Genomic DNA, 23,419 nt, shown 5'->3' with positions numbered 1-23,419 from the left:
TGTAAAAGTGGACATAGTGGAAGAAAATATAATAAACATATACATAGATATATATTAAAATAAAATTATGTTGAGTGAAGCATCAGTGCCGATTATGATAATGGGGCCATGGAGAGAGAAAGATTTTGGTCTCGGCTAAAGAGAGAGAGAGTGCCGTGTGAGGGTGTGTGTTGTCTCCCCCTCTAACCCGTGTGTCTATGTGTGTTTGTGCTGGGTGTGTTGTGTGCATGGGTCTAGAGAGAGAGAGAGAGAGAGATGGCCATGATTGGCCAGGTTGCCGGAGGAGGACGTACTGAACGGGGTTGATGATGCTGGGTGTCTCCTCTTTTCTTTCCCGTGTGTATGTATCGCAAGCTGTGTTGTTTTTTTTTTTTTTTTTTTTTTTTTTTTTTTTGTTTACACTGGAGAGATCCGTGGAAGAGTGTGCATGGGTGTGTGTTGGATCGGTCGACGAGTCACGAGTCGTCGCTGAGTCACCTGTCTCAAGCAGCCGCGGCGGCGGCGGCGAATGTGGACGGTGAGAGCCGGGAGGTAGAGGAGAGCTTGGATACGGCGGAGCCGGATGAGGCGATACTGAAGACGAATGAGTCGTCTGGTGACGGCAAGATTGAGCTGGAGCTGACGCTGGGGTTCGAGCCGGTGTCGAGATATCACAGCGTGAGTCAGGAGAGGAATGAAGAGAGTCGTCGGCGTGAGTCGTCCGATGATAGGATGGGAGGGTCCAACCAAGGAAGAAAGTAGAGAGGATAGCCACAGGGGGTGATGGGTGGGAGTTGAACCAGTGGATTATTGGATCGTGAAGCTGGCCGAGGGCGTTGATCATGGGTAAGTTGCCTGCGTTGCCGATGTCCGTGATGTTCTCGACGCTAGAGGGGAGAGACGGGTGCGATGGGAAGGGAAGGACCAGGGTCTGGATTGAAGATGGGTGGTGGGTTGAGAGGAGAGGGTGCAGGATTGGGAGGTTCTTTGGTGTCACCAGAATGGTGATGGTGATGCCACGGAGAGCTAGTTGGTGGGTTAGGTCCAGCATGGGTAACATGTGGCTGTAACTGAGGATGGGGACGCGCAGTTATCACTGTAAAGTAGAGAGAGAAAGTGTGAGAGAGGTCTTGCGAGTTGACGGAGGTCTCAAATTGGTTGAGGTCCGGCGGGCGGTCAAGGCAAAGTTGCCGCCCGCCGGAAGGCGAAAAACACCAAGATCTTTAACCTATAGCTCTGATACCATGAAAGATAAATTGATAGAGAGAGATGATTGATATGTATATATTGATTGATATTGTTACAAGATTGTTGTATATCTGTATTGTATGTGATAATTACAAAGAGAAGGAACTCTCTCTTTATAGAGAGAAGAATGAAACATTGGATACCAACAAGACCCACTATCACCGAAAGCAACAAAAGGAATAAAGCTAAAGCTATACAATTTATATACTAAAGCTAAAGCTAATTAACAATTATAAATTAACAATTATATATTAACACTAATTTTTTACATAACTAATTGTATACAAATTAAAATCACAATGGCAAAAAAATAAAAATAAACACTCAATGTAGTTCGCAGTTTGGCTACTATAATCCTCCTTCCATAAGGCAAAAGCACTTCCCATTCACAAAAACATGTTATGAGAATCCAAAATCAAAATTTACATTTTGAGTGTAAAATAATCTGCAAGTAATTTCCTTGCTGTTACAGGAATAGATCAATTACAGAGTGTTTCTCAAAAAGAAACAGACACATAGGCATTCCAGTGGTATAAAGAGATATGTCAGTTTTCACTCATGTCAATATAGAAATCTACAAGTTCACAAGTATGTCATTCTAACACCATATATTACATTCTGTCCCTGTTTTTTGCACCATATCTAACTACCAATTTTCCCGCTGTTCTGACAATGTGTTGCTTAGATGTCTGCCTTGGAGGTTATATATAATAGCTTTATAGAGTTATATATAGACATATTGTCTGTGTGCTCTCAGGTCATTGTTCAGTTGAAACAATGAAGATAAATTGTCTATCTTTTACGCTTGGACTTGAGGGCTGTCGCGGACTGTGAGTTGCTATGCCAGTTGCGCTTCCTTTGGTTGATGAACCAGTTGTTGATTTGCTTTAGCTGCAAGCCTGTCTCCTCCACGAGTTTCGCTTTGTCATCTTCCTGCAAGTGTCACAAAAATAATATGCTTGTCGTTGAACTCCTGCCCATAAAATCAACCCTCAAAGTGGTGCACTGACTTGGGCTTGGACAAGTTACGGTTTGATCAACATTGCAGCATTTAAATTTGATGTGTCAAATGAATCATGACGAAATTCGTACAAATCAAAATACATGGATATTCAAAATACATGAATTAAAACTCAACAGTTCAATTCAAGCCCGGTGCTAACTGCAGACAAAGACTACTACAGTCAAAATAACCTCAGATGAATTTCCAACATTCATGCTCTAACTTGCAGAAGAGAAAGCTCTTTGATTGAAAGTCCTAGCTCAGTACTCTATATTTTAGAATTTAGTCTTTGATCGATACCATGTCATTGATATACTTTCTGGTATTTCAGTGAAATTCTAAATGATAGCAAAATTTTGGGATATCCTTTCTACTTTGAGATGGAGTTTAGGACCCAAATGCTATGGTGAAACTTAGCTTGAAACAATTGCTAAGTGTGATAATTGGTCAAGTTGGTTACTCACAGTTGGGTAGGGCCATTTAGCATGTTGCTGCCACCAATTTTTGAGCACTGAAGTGGTGTCACCTGGTAATTTCCCAGCCCTTCTTTTTCTTAATATTTCCTCTCTGACATCTTCAATCCTGGACCTGAATCCCTGCAATATAATGAGAAAATGATCCCTTAGGATCTTTAGGCATCACCCATTTAGCTTCTTTAAATAGTTCTTTTTGCTTGAGAAAGCTGAAATTACTTTGTTTTTTGCTAGTAAAAACTTGTAAGTACTTCCTAAACTGTTAACACAATTATTTCTGATATTTTTGGCGAAAATTTTCTAACAAACTCATTGCAGAGTTTCTGTCTTCATACTAAACAAAATTAATAACTGAGATTTACAGCAGTTGCAGAGGATCACCTCTTTAAGCTCAATTTCTTCATGCTAAACAAAACTACTATCTGGGATTTACAAAATTTGAAAAAGATCACCTGCTTGAGCTCAATCTTGAGTTCTTGTCGAACTCTCTCCATTAGAGACCTTTCAGATTCTGTTGGAAGCAGTGGACCGAACCCCATCATCATGTCATGTCCCTCAGCAACTGTTTGATCTAGCGAGAAATCCATTTGGAGCTCATCCTCATCATCTGACATTGTTGCACCCGTTCCTTCGCCCAGAGTAATTCCTGAAAAAATAAATATATAGTTTAGGGAAAGCCTCACTAAGCATCATAACATTTGCAGTGCATTAGAACTAGAGGGATATGCACTCTATGTTACATTACATCACTCAAATGCATTCTACATATATATATATATATATATCAAACTCATCAAAATCTATATATTTATAGACGTATATAAATTTTGAAATTTCAAGTTCTAAATCACAAAATGCAAACTTGGGTATAATTTTGTTGACATAGCACATAAGTTATTTTCAAACAAATTTGACTGTCAGAAAAATTTTTAGTAGAAATCTTGTAAAGTGCAAGGCAATCCCTTGTAAAGTGGACTATCCTAAACCACTCCAAATGCAAGATTTCCAAGATTTTAAAAGCAGGAATCTTGAATCTTGGCACTTTTATGGGTGTGTTAAGCAGGTTTAGAAAAGAACTGCTGTTTCGTGTGCATTCACATAGTAAACATGAAGATAACTGGATTTTGTATCATTTGGTTTTATTGGAACCTGATATGACAAACAAATTTATATCAGATGGCCAACATTCTTCTGGATCATTTGATCATTGAGTTTTGACAATGGTCTTCCAACATTGTGTAACGCTCCATCTCTACTAACTAGTTGTGAATTTAGCATTTAATATGAGCTCTAAATACACGTAGAAATTATAGCAGCTGATATATGGTAACACCAATGGACACAATGATCTTTTTTCCTTTGGTTGGATTATTGGATGGTATCAGGACAAATGGTCCATAATCCCCCCATGATCAATAAGGATAAAGATATTATATTATCATAAACATAAAGATGAAGAAAGATAGAAGGTTTATTCATTGTACAAGAAATCAAGATTTTAGCAATGAACCATGGATCAGGAAATAACAGCAACTGGATTCAAGGAATATCTATCAAAAGCTCCGTGTGTAGGACCATGGAGTCCATGGCTTGAAAGAATTAAAGTCCATGCTCAGAAACCTTAGAATTTCAGTGCTTTATCACTCACAAAGATAAAATACTGGCTTGCAGGTCCATGCATCTATACTTTTGAAAATATAGTAGGTTGATAGCCATTTAATACAAGTGTACATATATCTATAATTTTCAAAATTAGCAGTATTAGGAATATAGAGACTAAACACAGAATGAAATATAAATGTCTCACAAGTGAGTTCTACCCTTATGTATATGAAGGACAGGGGTGAAGTAAGTTACCACAAACAAGCTGTCCATATCTCAAAAAAGAAAAATATTTTGGAAAATGGAGGTAAGAGGAGACGGATGGATTCCAGTATTTCGCAGGAACGCAAGGGTGTCCAGGAGATCTCAAGATATTCACACCGTTTTTGTGGATAATCTACCGGAATCTTTAGATCCTAAGGGACTGTTCTCACTGTTCTCAAAGTTTGGAGTAGTAATGGATGTTTACATCCCGCTCAAGAGGAGAAAGGCAACAAGCTCACGCTTTGGTTTTGTCAGATATAATTGTCCAGTCGCGGCGAAAGTGGCTATTCAAAAGGCGCATGGCACTTGGTGTGACAATCGCGAGATCAAGGTAAAGATGGCGGAGTTCAGCAAAGCCCAAAGCAACCATGGGCAGCAGCGGACGCTGCAGAGAGGCGTAGGTAATACAACTCATAGAAATCACGTCAGTATGCCCAGTATGCGGAATACTGTACAAAGTTATGCCGATGTGGTGACTGGTACAAGGACTGCAAAGGACGAAAGGTTAGTAATTAAAGCTGAGGAATATGGGAATAGGTGGCTACACGAGAGCCTAGTTGCCAAACTCAAGCCTCTCTGCCTTGTATCAGACTTCAAAATAGAAGTGTCAAACAGGTATGGACCCGACGCTCATGTTAGAGAGATTGGAGGCAAATCGGTGATTCTCTCTTTCAAATCAAAAGAGGCAATGCATAGTGCAAGGAAGGAGCTGGAACTTTGGACCCACGAATGGTGTGAGTTCATATCACATTGGACCAAGGACACAGCCATTGAGCATGAAAGGGAGGTATGGATTAGCTGTTATGGAGTACCCCTCAATCTCTGGAACTCTACCAATTTCAAGAGTATTGGCATGCTATGGGGTGATGTCATTGCGATTGATAGAAGCACACTTGATATGTCACACCTTTGCTGTGGTAAAGTCAAAATAGCAACCAAAGTAATGGAATGCATTAACCAAGTGATTGCTCTGGATTGCAAAGGCACATTTCACCAGATCCGAGTTTGTGAGGAGCAAGTAGTCGTCATTGAAAACCCAAGTTTCTCTAATATTCATTTGCAGGAGGCCTCTTCTGTTAATGCAAGCAGGGGGGACGAGCACTTTGTTGACAATGGTGTAATCCTCAGGGAAGAAGATGATGAGGTGGCAATGACAGCTGAGGTGGAGCCTGTAAGGAACTCTGGCGGTGGCGTGGGTATACAAGGAGCATTAAAGGAAAAGGAGTTGTCAGGTAATGATAGTCTGATGGCTATCTCTGTAGTAAAGGAGACGGCTCGGGACTTGGAGAAGACAAGTTGTGGAGACGCATGCTTGAGGAATGAGACAACCATGTCAGACAACAACGGCCTTGCTGCAGATTGTGAAAACCGATTAGTTGATGGAGGTGTGCATAGCATCAGTGGGTCTGTTTTACCCCAGCCCAGTGTGAATCTGGAGGTGTTTCTAGGCCCAGTCCAATTTGTTCATTCAAACCCCACCATGCCTCTAATAGTCCATGGGCCTAATAGGGTGGACCTAATAGGGTGTGCTGGCCCAACCAACTCTGGGCTGCATAATTCAAGTACAATGGATTCCTTATCACAGCCTTGTGATCTTATAAGCAGAGCCGACCCAACCGTCTCTGGGTTGCATCAACCCGTAGCAGCTGCTCCCTTAATACAATCAAGCCTAAAAGGGGGGACTACTACAGCAGCAGAGGTTAGCAGTTATCACACTGCAGCAAAGCCATACCCTTCGAAAGCTCCAAAGAAATCAAAGGCCAAGGCAAATGGAGGTGCAAAATTTAACAAGGGCGTGCTTCTCAGAGCTGCCACTAAGGCACTGTCAGACTCCATCTCTTTGAGTAGTTGCTCGAGCAAAGGTAGATTCCTTCTAAATGAGGCACAAGCCACCTTACAAATTGGCAATCTTCTTGGCATTAATTGTGAAGGAAAAGAGGCCGAAGTTATTGAGAAGATCATGGAGCTTGAAACCCAAGATCTGGAAAGGAGGAAGCAGCTTGATGCTGCTAAAAAATCCTGATCCTGCAAGCCTAGGTGGTTTGGGAGCCTTAGTTTGTTTACCAATGAAGTTACTCTCTTGGAACATTCGAGGGTTGGGAAATCCGGAGAAAAGAAGGAAATTAAAGGAGCTTCTTAGAGCAAGAAAAGTAGATATTGTTTTAATTCAGGAGACCAAGAAGGCAGAGATTTCAGAATCATTTGTTAGATCCTTATGGCCTGGGGACCAAATGGAATTCATGGCTGTTGACGCAGTAGGGAATGCAGGTGGGCTGTTGTGTATTTGGAAACCTGAGGTTTTCTCTTTGTCAGATTGTTGTTGCAGCAAGAATTTCATTTTGCTCTCAGGTATCACTTCTCTAAACTTTAGCTGTATTATTGTCAATGTTTACGCTTCTAATGATTTGCTGAAAAGGAGGAGACTGTGGGAACTATTATGCACTCTTAGAACCACTTTCACTCATCCTTGGTGTATTGGGGGTGATTTCAATGAAGTCAAAAGTATAGGGGAAAGGAAGGGTTGTGTTAGAAGGGATGTGGGGATGAAGGACTTGGGCAATTTTATTGACAAAATTGGAGGGGTAGACTTACCAATGCTGGGCAGACGATACACCTGGGGTAGTTCTCAGGATGGTGATAGGTGGAGCAGAATTGATAGGTTCATTTTAAATCCTGAGTGGCTTGAATCTTTTAGGTTCAAACTTTGGGGTTTGCCTAGATCCTTGTCTGATCACTGTCCTCTGTTGCTAATGGAGGATGAGAGGGTTTGGGGTCCTAAACCCTTTAGATTTATTAACTCTTGGGCGATGCACACCAGCTTTTATCATACAGTGAAGCAAAACTGGGAGCACTTAAATTTGGAGGGCTGGGCAGGTTATATCCTCAAGAAGAAGCTCCAAGCTCTTAAATTGTGTCTGACAAAATGGAATAAGGAGGTATTTGGTAACATCAAGGAAAATCTCCAGGAGAAGGAAGCTGAACTTCACTCATGGGACTTGCTAGCTGAGGTTAGAACTCTCCAAGTTGATGAATCTGTTAGAAGGATGGAACTACTAGGGGAAGTTTGGAAATTGAGAAAGATGGATGAGAGACTATGGTTACAGAAATCTAGGCTTAACTGGTCATTGAAAGGTGATAAGAACACCAGGTTCTTCCACATTACTGCCACAAACAGACATAACAGAAATTCTCTTGATTCTATCGAAGTCAATGGGATCTCAGTGGTGCAACCTGTTGAAATCAAAACTGCTGTGATGAACCATTTCAAATTACTCTACTCAGAGCAATGGAAGTGTAGGCCTAAACTGGGAGGCCATTTTAATTCCATTAACATGCCCAATAATGCATCAACCCTGCTCGAAAGTGTCTTCTCTGAAGAGGAAGTTTGGGCTGCTATTAAGGACTGTGATGGCAACAAAGCCCCAGGGCCGGATGGCTTTAACCTGTCCTGTTTCCAAAAATGCTGGAATTTTATGAAACATGACATTTTAAACTTTATGAAAGAATTTCATGAGAATAGTACTTTGGCCAGGGGTCTTAATAGCTCTTTTGTGAGTCTTATCCCCAAGAAGGATAACCCTGTATCTCTGTCTGACTTCAGGCCCATCAGCTTGATTAATTCCATATACAAAATCCTTTCCAAGGTTCTAACCAAGAGACTGAAGCTTGTTTTGCCTATCATTGTGAATGAAGCACAATCTGCATTCATTGGAGGTAGAAATATAATGGATGGGGTGCTAATTGCTAATGAGATTGTCGATTGGTGGAAAAAATCAAATAAGCAAGGGGTGATCATTAAGCTTGACTTTGAAAAAGCATTTGACACGGTGAATTGGGAGTTCTTATTTGATTTGCTCGCAAAGTTTGGTTTTGGTTCAAAATGGCTGGGCTGGATGAAAACTTGCTTAACAACTACAAGTATTTCCATCCTTGTCAATGGCTCTCCTACTGATGAAATCCAACCGGAAAGAGGTCTCAGACAGGGCGATCCACTCTCACCCTTCCTGTTCAATATTGTAGCAGAGGGGTTGAATATCTTACTTTCAAGAGCCAAGGTTATGGGCTTAATTAAAGGTGCCAATGTTGGAACTAACGGGCTGGAATTCACTCACCTGCAATTCGCTGATGACACCATTCTCTTTTGCGAGGCGGATTCAATGGAAATCACAACTTTAAAGAGGATACTTAGATGTTTCGAGATTATGTCAGGTCTGAAAATTAACTTCCACAAAAGTGTTGTTTGTGGTATTGGAATCTCGGAGACTTTAGTCAATGACTTCTCAGCAAAACTGAACTGTCTCACTCAGAAGCTACCTTTGAAGTATCTTGGTCTTCCGCTTGGTGCCAATCCTAGAAGGAAAGCTACCTGGAAACCTGTTCTGGATAAATTTAAAAGTAAGCTTTCTGGTTGGAAAAAAAGACTTTTATCGTTTGCTGGTAGACTCACCCTTATTAAGTCAGTTTTATCAAACCTCCCAATCTTCTACCTTTCCCTATTTAAAATGCCAAAGGGTGTAATCAAAGAGGTGGATAAAATTCAAGCTTCCTTTCTGTGGGGCGACACCGAGGTCAAAAGAAAGGTCCACTTGGTCAATTGGAAGGTTGTCTCAATGTCAAAAAACCAAGGAGGATTAGGTGTTCGAAGTTTGGGTCAAGTTAATGAGTGTTTACTTGCTAAATGGTGGTGGAGGTTTTGTAATGAAAAACAAGCCCTATGGAGAAGATTGATCTGCTGCAAGTACAGCAGCAGATCCGGTAGTTGGTTTCACTCTCAAGGTACTATTACTAATTGCTCTTGGATCTGGAAGGGCATTATGGGTTTAGCTGCTGATAACCCTACCTTACTCAACTATTTCTTGGCTAACTCAGAATTGGTTGTCGGTAATGGGGCCAATATCTCATTCTGGAAGGATGGTTGGCTACGCGGTGACTGTCTTCAATCCCTCTTTCCTAGACTATTTTGTCTTTCTTCTGATAAGGATGGTTCTCTTAAAGACTTCATGGACAGAAAAAGTAGCTACCCCTCCTGGAACTTAACCTTTAGGAGACCTCTGTTGGCTTGGGAAGAGGAGGAAGTCCAAAATTTGCAAGCCCTACTGGGCAATGGGCCAGTTTTAAGGCATGAGGTGGAGGATGGTATGAGATGGAAAGCTTCGAATCAGGGTGCCTTTAGATCATGTGACTTATTCTGTTGGTTGCAGTCTAATAGAGGTCCAGTTGTGCCCATGCCTAAACTTATCTGGAATAACATCGCACCACCAAAAGTTCAATTTTTTTCTTGGCTGGCTTGGAAAGGCAGAATCAAAACATCTGTGTTCCTTCATAGCATTGGCGTTCTTAGAGGCGAGGCCGTTACTCATTGTCACTTTTGCAGAGAAGAACCTGAGTCCCTTAACCATGTTTTACTCCTTTGCCCCTTCACCTGGAAAATTTGGTCTGACATTATAGATTGGTGGGGTTTTCTCTGGGTATGCCCAGGCTCTGTGGTGGCCTTACTTGATTGGTGGAGTGGCACCAAAATCAGAAAGAAGGAACTCCAAATATGGAGAGCCTTACCACTTGCTGTTTTATGGTCAATTTGGAAGCTCAGGAACGACTGTGTGTTTAATAGTGCCCAACCTAACTCCCTGCAGCTTTGTGAGCTCATCAAGATTCGAGTTGCCATTTGGTTGAAGAGTCACTCTATTGGGAACTCTTGCTCTTACTCCATCCATGATTTTATATTTAATTTCAACCAGACCAGGAGGTGCCTCTGATGATTTTTGATTCTGTCAAGTGCTCTGCCTCTGATGATTTTTGATTCTGCTTCTGTGTTCTGCCTCTGGGGCACTTGGCTTCTGTGTTCTGTGCTCTGCTCTGTGTTCTGATTTGCTTCTGTGTTCTGCTCTGTGCTCTAAGAGTCTGGCTGGTCTAGTCTGCAGTTGCTTGCTGAGTGTGCTCCCTTGGAATTACATTGTTGGTCTGCTTTTTTGGAAGGCTGATGCTGGTCTGATCTGTCTGATGGTTGCTTGGTCTGATCTGTCTATCAGTTTCAAGAACTTTGCTCAATGTTTGGTCCCGGTGCATCATTTTCTGGCTGGGTTCGTATCAGTTTGTAGACTTTTATTGTTTGCTGTTGCAGATGCGCATAGGTGAGTGCTCTAGTGTGCCCCCTTGGTTTTCAGCTGGCTATCAGTTTGGCTGGTCTGATCTACAGCTGTGTGCTCTAGTGTGGTCTGATCTGTCTGATGGATGCTTGGTCTGATCTGTCTATCAGTTTGAAGAATTTTGCTCAATGTTTAGTGTGCCCCCTTGGTTTTCAGCTGGCTATCAGTTTGGCTGGTCTGATCTACAGTTTGGTCTGATCTGTCTTTCAGTTTGAAGAATTCTGCTCAATGCTTGGTCCTGGTGCTTCATTCTTCTGGCTTGGGCTGTATCACCTTGAAGTTTTTTGCTCATTGTTGTTTCTTGTTTAGTGGTAGATCTTGTTTTTTTCTTTGCATTGGTTTCTCGCCAATCTTGGGTCAAGTGCTAGCAGATGATTTTGCGTCCCTAGCGGTGCCAACCTAGTTGGGATCGCTAAGGCCCGCGGTGATGCTTTTGCACTTCCCTCTTTATTGATGTAAGTTGTATGCTTGTTCTGCTTTCTTCATCAATAAAGCTCTCTTTTGCTTATCAAAAAAAAAAGTGAGTTCTACCCTTTGAGAGACATATATGTTCTATTTTATATTTGGCTTCTGTCACTTGTACTTGTTTCAATATATGCTATACTAAGGTTAAAGTATTAGTGCTTGTGAACCAGCATACATATTTATGACAAAAGTATTTCTTTTTTGAGAAAATTATATTTTATCCTTTTCAATTATAGTTTGACATCACTTTACTCTTCAACTAAAAATTGTTACACATTACCCCTTAATGAATTAAAATTAAAATTCAATATAACACCTTTAATAAGAAAAAGAAAATTACACTTCTAACCTCACATATTTTCTTTTTATTTTTTTATTCAAATAATAAATAGTTGGGATAATGGTGTGGTTCGCTGCACCTAGTCATTCCCACACATGTATCTATAGTTGAATATATACAAGGAAAATAACCATCTAAAAAATACAAATTCACTTTCTAGACTTAATAATATGTAAGTGAAATGATTGGTTGATAATTAAGAAAAATATGAGAGAAAGTACTGTCTTAGATATTCTAATTAATTATTACAACATTAAATTTGAAAATTAAATATAATTTTTTTATCTTAAATAGCACTGCTCTATATAAAAAGATTATTGGGAAGGGTGATTGTGAACTAGCATGCATATTTACAACAAAAGTATCTTTCTTTTTTTTTAGGCCAAATTACATATAACTCCCTCGAGGTTTAATTAAATTACAGATACCTCTGAGGTTTGAAAAATTATAGATTCTCCCCTGAAGGTTATATTTGCATAACAAATTAGGGGGCAATTTGTTATGAAAATATAAATCTCATGAGGAAATCTGTAATTTCTCAAATCTCAAGAAGTATCTGTAATTTATCTAAATCTCAAGGGGATATATGCAATTTGCCCTTTTTTTTAACCCAACCTTTTCCTATTCTGGTTGGGCTACGTTGGAATCCATACAGGTCAACATTTTCACTTTATAGTACATGGTGTTTGTTTTAGAATTGCACAAGAATGGAAGCAATATTCATGTCAATTTTTACATGAAATTGAAGAAATTTTCATTGACATCTCCTGTGGACATTCAAATAGTCAATGAGAACAGTTATACTTCTCTAATAGAATATTTTGATATCAAAAGCATTTGCTTGTAATCCATGGACTAGCTGAATTTTCATAAGCTTGAAATTAACAAAAATTTAAATATATATATATTGTTAGTATAAGTAGGGGTGATCGTTGGTTCAGTGATAAAATCTTGACCTAATAACTTTGAGGTTATGAGTTTAAATTTTGGAGTAACCACTTTGTGTACTATGTCAAACGTTAAGTGTGTATCCAATTTTTTCTCTCTCAAACATGTGTATTGATTGGGCATTATTTTTTATATTATTAGTATATAGGCCATTTTTTTTTATAACTGAATGTTCGAGCCAGTTTGCACACAGTTCAACTAATCTCTGGATCTTGAAACTAATGAACAAGAAAATCTCTAATTCTCTTTAGAGTGACCCGAATTTGAAACCTTAAAACTTACCCTCAAATCCCTCACCGGTAAGTTATAACATACTAGTCTTGTTTACCCTTTCAAATAAATTCATTTATCATATTAAAGTGTCCATCAAATCCATAATCCGTTTTTCATTGGTCCTAGATGGAACAACCCCATTCTTGCTTACTGGAATTCATGCTCTTAAATCAAGTCATTATTTACAACTCTCAATTGGAAATGTCACATGGAAAGTTAAGACTGTGTTTGGAAATGTTTTGGAATCATAGTTCTACCTCTACATTCTAGTGTGATGTTTGGTTTGAGTTTTGGAAAATTAATTCCACCCCTTCTTTTGAAAACTTGTTTCAGACGAGCTTTTAAATTTTGAAATTTGGCCTATGGGTCGTCCCCCCGGACGTCCGGCTAGTTGACCTGAACAGTGTGGTTTTTTTTTTTTTTTTTTTTTGCAATTGGCACTTATTTTTTTTATATTTTTAATAAAACAATATTTTTGGAATTTTTTAAAATTTTTTATAAGCTTTTAATAGGTTTTTGAGTTGTGTGTTTGGTTATGAGTTGTAAGTTTTTATACCAGATATCATATCACATCAAAAATTTTCCACTCAATTCAAAACTCTTTTCAAAACTTATTCACCAAACAAATTTTCTACAGTCAAATCATAATTTCAAAACTCACAAACTCAAAATACAACTCCTATTTTCAAATCATATTTAAAAAACTCTACCAAACGCTACCTAAGTTTTTAATGGGAATTAATATGAGCAATACATTGATGGGCATTACTATTTTAATCCAATTTTTTTTTTTTTTTTCAAATTTAATGATATAACAATCAATTAAAATATGCAAAGTAATTCTCTCTCTCACACATATATTTTAAAATCATCAATTAATCATTTTACTTACATATCATGATCTAGAAAGTGGATTATATATAATTTTTATACATTGATTAATGTTGAATGTTAATGCATCAAAGATAGTTTGATATTCAGAAGAATTTTAGGATGATTAATTCTATATCGAGCTCTCACACAAATTGTGTTTTTATGGCAATACTGCTACTAATTAAGATAGTTTTTATACCACAATAAATTTGAAAAAGTGTTAGAAAAATAAAATTTTTGTACATAATGATGAGATATGTATTGATCCTATCATTCAAAAGAGAAAAGTTAGGGATGGAACGCCGATTGCGAGACATAACAAAGGTGTCAGAGAATCAATTTGCGTTTACGCCTGGCATGTCAACAATGGAAGCGATCTATCTTTTGAGGAGAGTAATAGAAAAGTATAAAGAAAAAAAAAAGAGACATTCATATGGTATTTATCGACCTTGAGAAAGCATATGACAGAGTGCCGCGAGATATAATATGGTGGGTGTTAGAGAAGAAAGGGGTGATAAAAGGCTACATTGACGTGATTAGGGACATGTATGAAGGGGTGGTGACCACTATTAGATCGCCAGCTGGAGAGACAAATGAATTTCCTATCACTGTAAGGTTACACCAAGGATCTACCGTAAGTCCTTATCTTTTTGCTTTAGTTATGGATGAGTTGACGATAAATATTCAGGATGACATGCCATGGTGTATGCTTTTTGCAGACGATATTGTGTTAGTGGATGAGACTAGAGAAGGAGTTAACACAAAGTTGGAGATTTGGAGAAAAGCTCTTGAATCTAAAGGATTCCGGATAAGCAGAACTAAGATAGAATACATGGAGTGTAAATTAGTAACAGTAACAATGAAAGCAGAGGAGAAGTGAAGATTGAGAACCAAGAACTGCCTAAGAGTGAACATTTTCGTTATTTAGGGTCGATTATCACAACAGCGGGAGAGATTGATGCAGATGTGGCCCATAGGATTAAGGCGGGATGGTGTAAGTGGAGAAGTGCGTCTGGGGTATTGTGCGATAAACGAATACTCACTAGACTAAAATGTAAGTTTTATAGAACAACTATTAGATCAGCTATGCTGTATGGGACGGAGTGTTGGGCAACCAAGAAACAACATGTAGATAAGATGAGTGTGGCTGAGATGAGGATGCTAAGGTGGATGTGTGGTAAGATCAGACAAGACAGGATTAGGAATGAGTGTATTCGAGAATGGGTAGAAGTAGCACCGATAGAAGATAAGTTGAGAGAGAATTGTTTGAGATGGTTTGGTCATATTCAACTGAGACCAACAGAGGCAGTAGTGAAGAGATGCGATGTTGTAACGGTAGATGGAAGTGTTAGGGGACGGGGTAGGCCTAGATTAACGTTGACCAGCGTTATAAATAGAGATATGAATCTACTTAATTTGACTAATAATATGGCCTTTGATAGGGCCGCGTGGAGAAGAAGGATTCATGTAGCCGACTACATTTGATGGGACTTAAAGCTTGGTTTGGTTTTGTTTGGTTTGGTTAGGTTAGATTACCTTAATTAGTGTGTAGTGCTTTATTCTAAGTGTAATTCAAGAATCACAAAATTTTCATGATTATTTTCATAATACCTAACATTACTGCACTCAAAAACAAATTTCCCATCTCTATAATTTATAATTATAAGAAGGATCATGCTAGCTAGATAATGCCAAAATAATTAGAACTTCAATGCACTTTTTGCACATTTATAATTATTTTACATATTTTTATGCACTAAAACATGTACATTAAGACTAATGATCATTCATTCGAGGATCATTAGCAAACTCCTGCCACACACACTACCTCATTTTGTAAGAAAACTTTATAGAAAAATATGGTTAGAAAAAAATGTAAGTGTAGGCATTATTAAATTCTATTTCACTGATTACAACACATTAATCATGCTTTTATACTAAGGTCTGGGATACACACCCTTCAAAAATATATAATATATGCACGTTATGACATTTTGTATTGTTGATACTACAAAGTGTCTTAACCAAATTAATTTCAATCACAATGAAAAAGAACACATTGGATCATAACCAAATATCACTTGAAACATAATTAAAAACCTCTTCGATTATAAATATATATTTTTTTAATTAGCAAAGAAAAATTTCATTAAAAATATGAAATTAAAGGTACAGGAAGACGAAATGCATCGAGAGAGGTTCGGAAAGTACAGAATACTCCTACTATTGCTACTCGCAATCATACCCCTACTCTTCGATTATAATTATGATAACAATCATAATAACTCATAACTAATGTTTTTATATTTATTGATGTATGATATAAGGATTTATCCTTAATTCTTAATCAATAAAGTTTCTTTTCGCGTCATAACTAAGGCGTAACAAATATCACAATGAATCATAACCAATAGACATAATCAAACATCACTTTAGGTATAACTAAAGACATTTTCAATCATAATTAAAATAAAAATCACGAGAAGTCATAACTAATTTTTTTTTTTTGTTTTTTGTTTTTTATAATCAATACCTCAATAAATTATAAATAAGTCATAACTAATAATTTAATATGTCATACTTAAATATCACAAACATTATAACTGAGATATATAATATACATCTTTTTTGAGGACTCATTAATTATTAGTGAAACACACACATGTATATATTGTCACTAATCCCATACTTTTTCATAATAACCATGTCACCCAAAATTACATATACCTTCTAATTATGAGATAAGTAGTTACATTAATCATTAATAATGACATGTGTCTCTAAAACTTTCCAGTTTGACTTAACCCTAAAATACTTGAAACTCCCAGAAGCCAGCAAAACAAAAAGATCATGCATTCACAAACTCAAATGCAATCAATCAAAATAGAAGTGTTCCAGAAAACAAATATTCCAATACATATCTTCATCATCATTTGTTGTTATAGTTGGTACTTGGTATTATTCTCATTCTTTTGTTCCCCACATCACCCAACTAACTAACCCTTCCCTCCTCTTAACGATAAACTAAATTTTTTTAGTAGGTCCCACTGCACCCACCATTTGTACAGCAACACAACCTTGCAAAAACGCCAAATTGCTTCTCTAGGTTTCCCTTACGCTGTGTTTGGTTGGGGGTTTTGAGAAGGGAAATGGAAAGGGAAATGGAAATGAAAGGAAAAGGAGAAAGAATTAATAGAATTCCAAATCCCAACTATGTTTGGTTGTGTTGGTTATAAAATAGAATTGATGTCCTAAAAGGTATCCTATTTCTTTATTTATTTCTCACCCCCTTTCTTTTCCCATATAATTTTTATTATAACCAAACATAAATAGGATTACATTTCTCATTCCTTTTCCAAATCCCACCTCAAAAACTCCAACCAAACACAGCATTAGTGACCAATGGATATCTATGAAACATAAGTATATCAAAAATATTATCGTGCTTATATTGAGTATTTATTAAGTATTAATATTTGTATTAAGAGATCGCTTGACAATTTTACTTTTTAGTTTAAAAGTTAAAAAATTATTAAAAAAATAAAAAAGTCAACAACATATATTAAAAAGTCAAATATTTCATTTTCTTTTTATTTTTTGCAAATCTTTTCTTAAAAAATTAAAAAATCATCTCAAACATACTATTTTTTTAATCATATTTTAGTTAAAAAGTTAAAAGTTATTAAAAAAGCATATTCCTAAACGAGGACTAATATGGTTGCATGTGTAAGGAATATCAAAATACGTATAAGATACTTTTTATACATTTTTTGACAGTTGAGTATTCTGGACTCTTTTGGGAAGCAAGTTAAAAACCACTTCTCAACTTTTAATCCATTTTGTATAACATTATCTCACATTTTTTTACACGTTTTTTCAAAAAAAAGTAAAAAAAAAATCAACTTTTAACCATTTTCCCAAAATAATCCTTCATGGATACTTCATGGGTACACCAAGTTATAGGATATTGGTAGAGATACGTTTAATTTATTAGAGAGTTTTTATTTATTTAAAATTGCAAATAAAAGATGTATTATTCAACGATAAAGTTGATAGAAATGAATACTAAAACTTCAAGTTTTAAAATTTTGCTTAGCTTAATTTTGGAATAAAATTTTGTTCTGTAATTTCTCCTATTTAATGACATTAAAATAGTTTATAGGCTTTGCTTTGGTATTGATATTATTGAACTATAATTTCTCTTTTAGTTTTGTAATTTTTCCTTTAGTTTTGGTATTAAACTTTGATTTGTCTATTCAATCTCAAACAATAAATTATAAAAATAAAATAAAAAAAATTATTGACGAGCCAGTACCTTTATCCTATTTTTTTAAAATTTTATCATATTACCATACTTCTATCGTATCCATACCAACATCCACACCTGCACCCGTGCTTCATAAATGGATACCCAGCGCACAAACACAAATCAATCACAAATAATACAAAACAACTGAATCTGATCCAGCCCGCCCAAAACAAAAGGACCGAAGATATTTCCTTTGATTATAATATCATCTTTAAAAAAGAACAAGGATCATATCCAAGGCATAGATTCAATGGTTGGGACTTCCCTAATAACTTTAAGATTACGAGTTCATGTATTGGGATTATTAAGCATTCTACTAAAGTTTAGGTGTGCATTCAATTTTTTTCCACTCAAACACAATTGGGGTTTTTTTAATTTTTTTTATAGAATAGTATCTATATGTTTGTGTGTATCTACACAGAGAGATAGAGAGAGAGAGGGGGGGAGGAGAGGGGGGGGGGGGGGGGGTGTTACCAGTCAGAGCTTGTAAGTTCTGTTCAATTTCACGGCAGGCCATGACAGCTTCAACAGCATGAACTCTGACATGTTGCTGGAGCTGTTCTTTGAAAGAACACAAGACAAACATATATTGTGCCTGTGCATATATATAAACACCATATATACAATTAATTAAAACCTATACCAAACCTTGAAAAAAGAACCAACAAACAAACAACAAATCAAATACATAAAAGAACAAAATGGGTACACCGAAAAAAAAAAACCCACCAAGAAGTTATCAAGCTCTTGCCTCTCATGGGGAGAGAGAGGAGGGTTATGGTGGTGGTGTTGCGAGGCATAAGACCTTAGAAGGTGTTGAGACTGAGAGAGCTGAGCGTCGATAAGCGGCAACTGATCGATCGGCGTGGCGACCCGGAGGCACGCCACGTGGGCGGCGAGAAGCTGGTCGTAGAGAGGGTGGGTGGCGATCTCGGCCTTGAGTTGGGTGTACTGGTCGCCGGAAAAATCCATTAAGCCACCGATCCCACTGCCGCCACCACCACCACCCCCGCCACCAGAACCCATCATGACAAGACCTTGTTCTTGCATTATCTAAGCTCTAATTTCTAAAACAATGTTTATGGGTATGTATGTGTTATTTATGGAAATAGGAATCAAATAAAGGTTATGTAGTGGAAGAAGAGAAAGGTATTTAAAGAAAGAAAACAAAAGGGTAGACCTCGATTGATGTTGAGGACCACAAAAGAGCTTCTTAACTGTGGGAATCAGGTATGCAGATAGAGAGAGAGAGAGAGAGAGAGAGAGAGAAGAGTGTTATATTGGGATCTGAGACACAAGACTTTCTGCACCAGTTCTGTGAAATTGCAGATTTTTACATATATAGAGAAAAAGAAGATGCTAGTATGCAGGCTAAAAACAGGTATGATATGAGAAGCTTTACAACTTATTGATTGCTTTGGTTTTGTTTGGTTTTGGGTCCTTGACAACAGAGTTCATGCAAAATAGAGAGAGAGAGAGAGAGAGAGCTATGGAATCATTACTATGAAAGGGAAGAGGGAAGAGGGAAGAGGGAAGAGGGAAGAGGAAGGAGAGAGGGGTCAGGTAAAAGAGATCACAGGTAAAGCTGCATCTGTGGCCTGACATTTTGCTTGCTTTTATTTTAATTTTTGTTTTTATTATTTTTATTCTATTTGTATTTAATTTTGATGGTAATGTTAAACCATTAACCTAACTCAGGCAAAGGGTTGTGGGTTGGATTAGGTGATAGTATTAGTCTTGTGGGTTATCAGAATGATTGGTTGCTTTGGCGCTTCACAACTAATTAGTGAATTACAAGCTGATTAAAGCTTGTGATTTGGGCACTCTCTTGTACTGTTTTATCAATGGAGCACCTCCTTTGTAAATGTTCATAACTACCCTTCAGAGTATAAGGGTTTTCTAGTTTTATATTTTTTATTTTTAATATTGGACATCTCATCATTTCATTTTTAGAAGTAATTTTATCTAATTAATTTAAAAATATATTGTTGGCAATATAAGGAAATCAACAAACTTTTAAACAATTCATTCTTTATAGCCTTTCCAACTTAATATTTCAAATAATAAAAATTCCTACTCCAAGATTAATTTCCAATAATAAATGGTTGAGAATGATTAGCCCGTTACAATTCTATTTTCGATTATTTTTGCTTGACTATAATATCCACTACCTACTAGAAAGCTAAATAAGAGAGCCTGCAGATGATGAAAGATCTATAGGCTTTTCTTCAAGTAACTTAGGCCCCGTTTGTTTGGGGTTATGGGGAGGGGAGGAGATTGGGTTTGATAGTGAGGAGTGGATTGAGAATGAGGTGTTTGTTTTGAGAGATATGAAGGGGACTAGTAATCCCTTGGTATTAATAAGGAGGAGGAAGGGGGATTGGTAAGGAGGAGGTAGAGATGATATTAGAAAAATAGTGAGGGAATTATAAATTTTTTTATTTTTTATATTTTTTATATATTGGGAATTTTTTTTAAATATAATGTTTATTTTTTTATATTTTTTAATTTATTTTATTATTTTATATAAAAATAATTTAACAATTCCTCACTATTAATCCCCTCACTATCAATCCCCTTACTAACAATCATCTCACTATTAATCCCTTCACTATCAATCCCCTCCATTCTATCTCCCAAAACAAACGGAGCCTTAAATCATACCCTGACTCTATTCCAACCCAGTGTGTATTGACAATAAGCATGTGTTCCACACTTTTACAGCAAGAGTAAAACTTGCACTCTCATTCTCTTGTCCACAATACCACATAGGATGCGTCAACACCCTCTACAGTGGTGAAAGAGAATTAAATCCCCTTCCTTCTTTGTTTTGTTACACAATAACGTATTAGTAGATTAATAAATTATATTATTATAGTAGGTCGACACTACTTGTATTGACTCGAATTTGAGATCTTACATCTCTAACACCTAAGTGCTCCATCATGACTATTTGAGCTACAACCAATATCTAAATCTCATCTTTAAAAGGGGAAAAACAAGTTGAGAAGGGGTAAGAAAGTAATTTCACAAAATGGGTTGTCAAGTTATCAAGCAAGGGAGTTGTCCAAAATCACAAACCTAGTTGTTGTTTTTAAAAATATGATTTTAAAAAGTCGGCTGAGGGTTGAGCTGTCACAGTTGTTATGCCTCCTTGAGGAGGAGGCTAGCTATTGGTGATTGCATTCTACGTTTTATCTCTTATAATAATATATGGAACATATCAGTCATTAACCCATGGAAGAAAATATATGGTTACCTTGTTTCTTTGTTTGTTAGGTCACAAATGACTCACCACCAACTCCATTGTCACTCCCACCCTCCATATACATTGTGTCATATATATATATATATATATATAATATGAAAAATTTTATAATATACAATTTTTATTGAGGTACGTATCATACACTTTAATTATGACATTTGTGATATTTAATTACGATCTATTGTGATTTTTTTATGATTTGATTACCACTTAATTTTTTTTAGTTATAACTAAAAATAATTTAATTATAATTATAACTTGCATATGGAAATCTTTGCTCTTATCAATAAAAATAAATAAAAAATAAAAAAGTTGCTGATAAAAGAAAATTACATACAATACATACTTAAAAAAAAGAGTGTATATGATAACATGATTATATATTTATTTTATGAGTAGTATTACATTCACATAATTTTTACTCCACAAATCCTCTTTAATAACGTGACAAGATTGACTAAAAAGTTTTGAAAAAATGTTATGAACTCTAAATAAATTATCAAATTTTTTATTAAATCTCTCACATAGGTGTGGAATCTACACAAATCACATGTATGTGAGTCTCATACTCATGTGAGGGATTTGCTAAAAAATTTAATAATTTATTTAGAATTCTTAATATAACTCAAAGTTTTGAGAAAATAGAGAAGTGTAAGAACATGAATTATTAATTTATCTTTTATTGCCACGTTATTCAAAAAGTTTATGAAAAAAAAAAAATAATGTGAATCAAACATTTCTCTTATTTTATTTATATATTCCAATAAGATGGCTAGGAATAGATTTTGGGCCCACCATCCGATTGTGGAAACTTAAAGGTGACCTATGATGGAATGATATCAACGGCCTCTATCAACTAATTTATCATTATTTACTTTCTTATATTCAATTGAATATCTTTCTCATGCAAAATGTGCTCATAATATATGTTAGTGACTTCATGTAAATGAGTCATATATGTATGTTTGATGGAAAACTTAGAAAGGTATATATTGTTTTTTAATTTTTGTATTTGTTTGGTAGGAGGAATATGGTAGGAGTTCATTAGAGGTGGGTGGATCTATTGTAGAACAATGTTGAAGTTTTTATGAAAAAAAAAAGAAAAATTGTTTGGGTGTTTCTGAATAAGAAAAGTAAGGTTAGGTATAAGGTTATTCGAACCGCGTAATCTGTCAAATTCGCATCGATCCACATATAAATGGGTGGTTTCGCAAACACAATACAGGTGGATGAGGTTTGGAATATGACATGATTGCGGATTGTGGGTTTAACCTGCACCCACAAGAACCCGCCCACACTTAGACTTTTATTTTTTATTTTTTTTATTTTTAAAACCTGGACCGTGTTTATTTTATTATTGTATTTTGGATGAATGTAAAAGTTAATGAAAAATTACTTTTAAGTAAGTTTAGGATTTTGAATTATTTTACTTTAATAGTATTGTTGAGTAGTACATAGTGAATGAGATTGATGATCTAATTTAGGATTTTAAAAGATGTGATTGTGTTAGTTTGTGATTTGACTTAAAAATTTAGAATTTTGAATGATTTGTTTATGCTAAGAATTGATTTTGTTGTATTTTTAATTTTATAAATTTTAATTCATTAATTATTAATGTTGGAGTATTTTAGAAAATGAGGGGGAAAAGGACCCAAAATAAATATTTACAAAATAGGAAAAAAAGACTCCAAAATAATTTTTTTTTTAAAAAGTCTAATCTGCAAACCACTCGCAACCGCCCGTACATTCGCGAATCCTATCCGCAAAAACCACAACCCGCACTACGGGCGGTTACAAGTTGAATTTTTTCCAAACCGCATACATGCGGACGGATCCAAACTGATCAACAAACCGACCAAAACCGAACCACGACCACCCTAAAGGAAAGGATTCTTTCTGGTTCATAAAAGAGTTGGGTTTATGAAATTAATTATTGGTTTTTTTTTTAATAATTTGAATTGCTCATTTTGCAAAATTCTATATAATTATTCATGAAAATTAAATTAATTTAAAAATCATAACCACACAATTTCATTATATTTGTCTTCGAGAAATAAGTAGTGTATTTTGAAAATTATAATCACCATAAAAAATAATTCATAATGAAAAGAAATAAATAAGGGAAAACATCCACACAAAAAAATGAGAAGTAAAAAAAAATTGAAAAATTACAAAAAAAAATAACCCCGGAGTTTGACCCTTATAACAAAATAAATTCTTAATTTTTA

At 36.1% G+C, this 23,419-nt stretch overlaps 1 protein-coding gene across 1 annotated transcript; it reads right to left on the bottom strand.

Moving 5' to 3' along the window:
- Positions 1 to 1,567: 1,567 nt before the first annotated feature.
- On the bottom strand, positions 1,568 to 19,700 carry LOC114264046 (homeobox protein knotted-1-like 7). The gene is made up of 5 exons (XM_028204649.2): positions 18,653 to 19,700; positions 18,398 to 18,518; positions 3,156 to 3,349; positions 2,695 to 2,826; positions 1,568 to 2,160 (listed from the first exon to the last, which is right to left on the bottom strand). Exons 1-5 carry the CDS (start codon positions 18,971 to 18,973, stop codon positions 2,020 to 2,022), a joined length of 909 nt encoding a protein of 302 aa, XP_028060450.2. The 5' UTR covers positions 18,974 to 19,700; the 3' UTR covers positions 1,568 to 2,019.
- Positions 19,701 to 23,419: the final 3,719 nt, after the last annotated feature.

Source organism: Camellia sinensis, chromosome 13, assembly GCF_055761805.1.
Source record: "Camellia sinensis isolate YWXY chromosome 13, ASM5576180v1, whole genome shotgun sequence".
Taxonomy (NCBI): Eukaryota; Viridiplantae; Streptophyta; class Magnoliopsida; order Ericales; family Theaceae; genus Camellia; species Camellia sinensis.
This window is presented reverse-complemented; position numbering and strand designations above follow the sequence as displayed.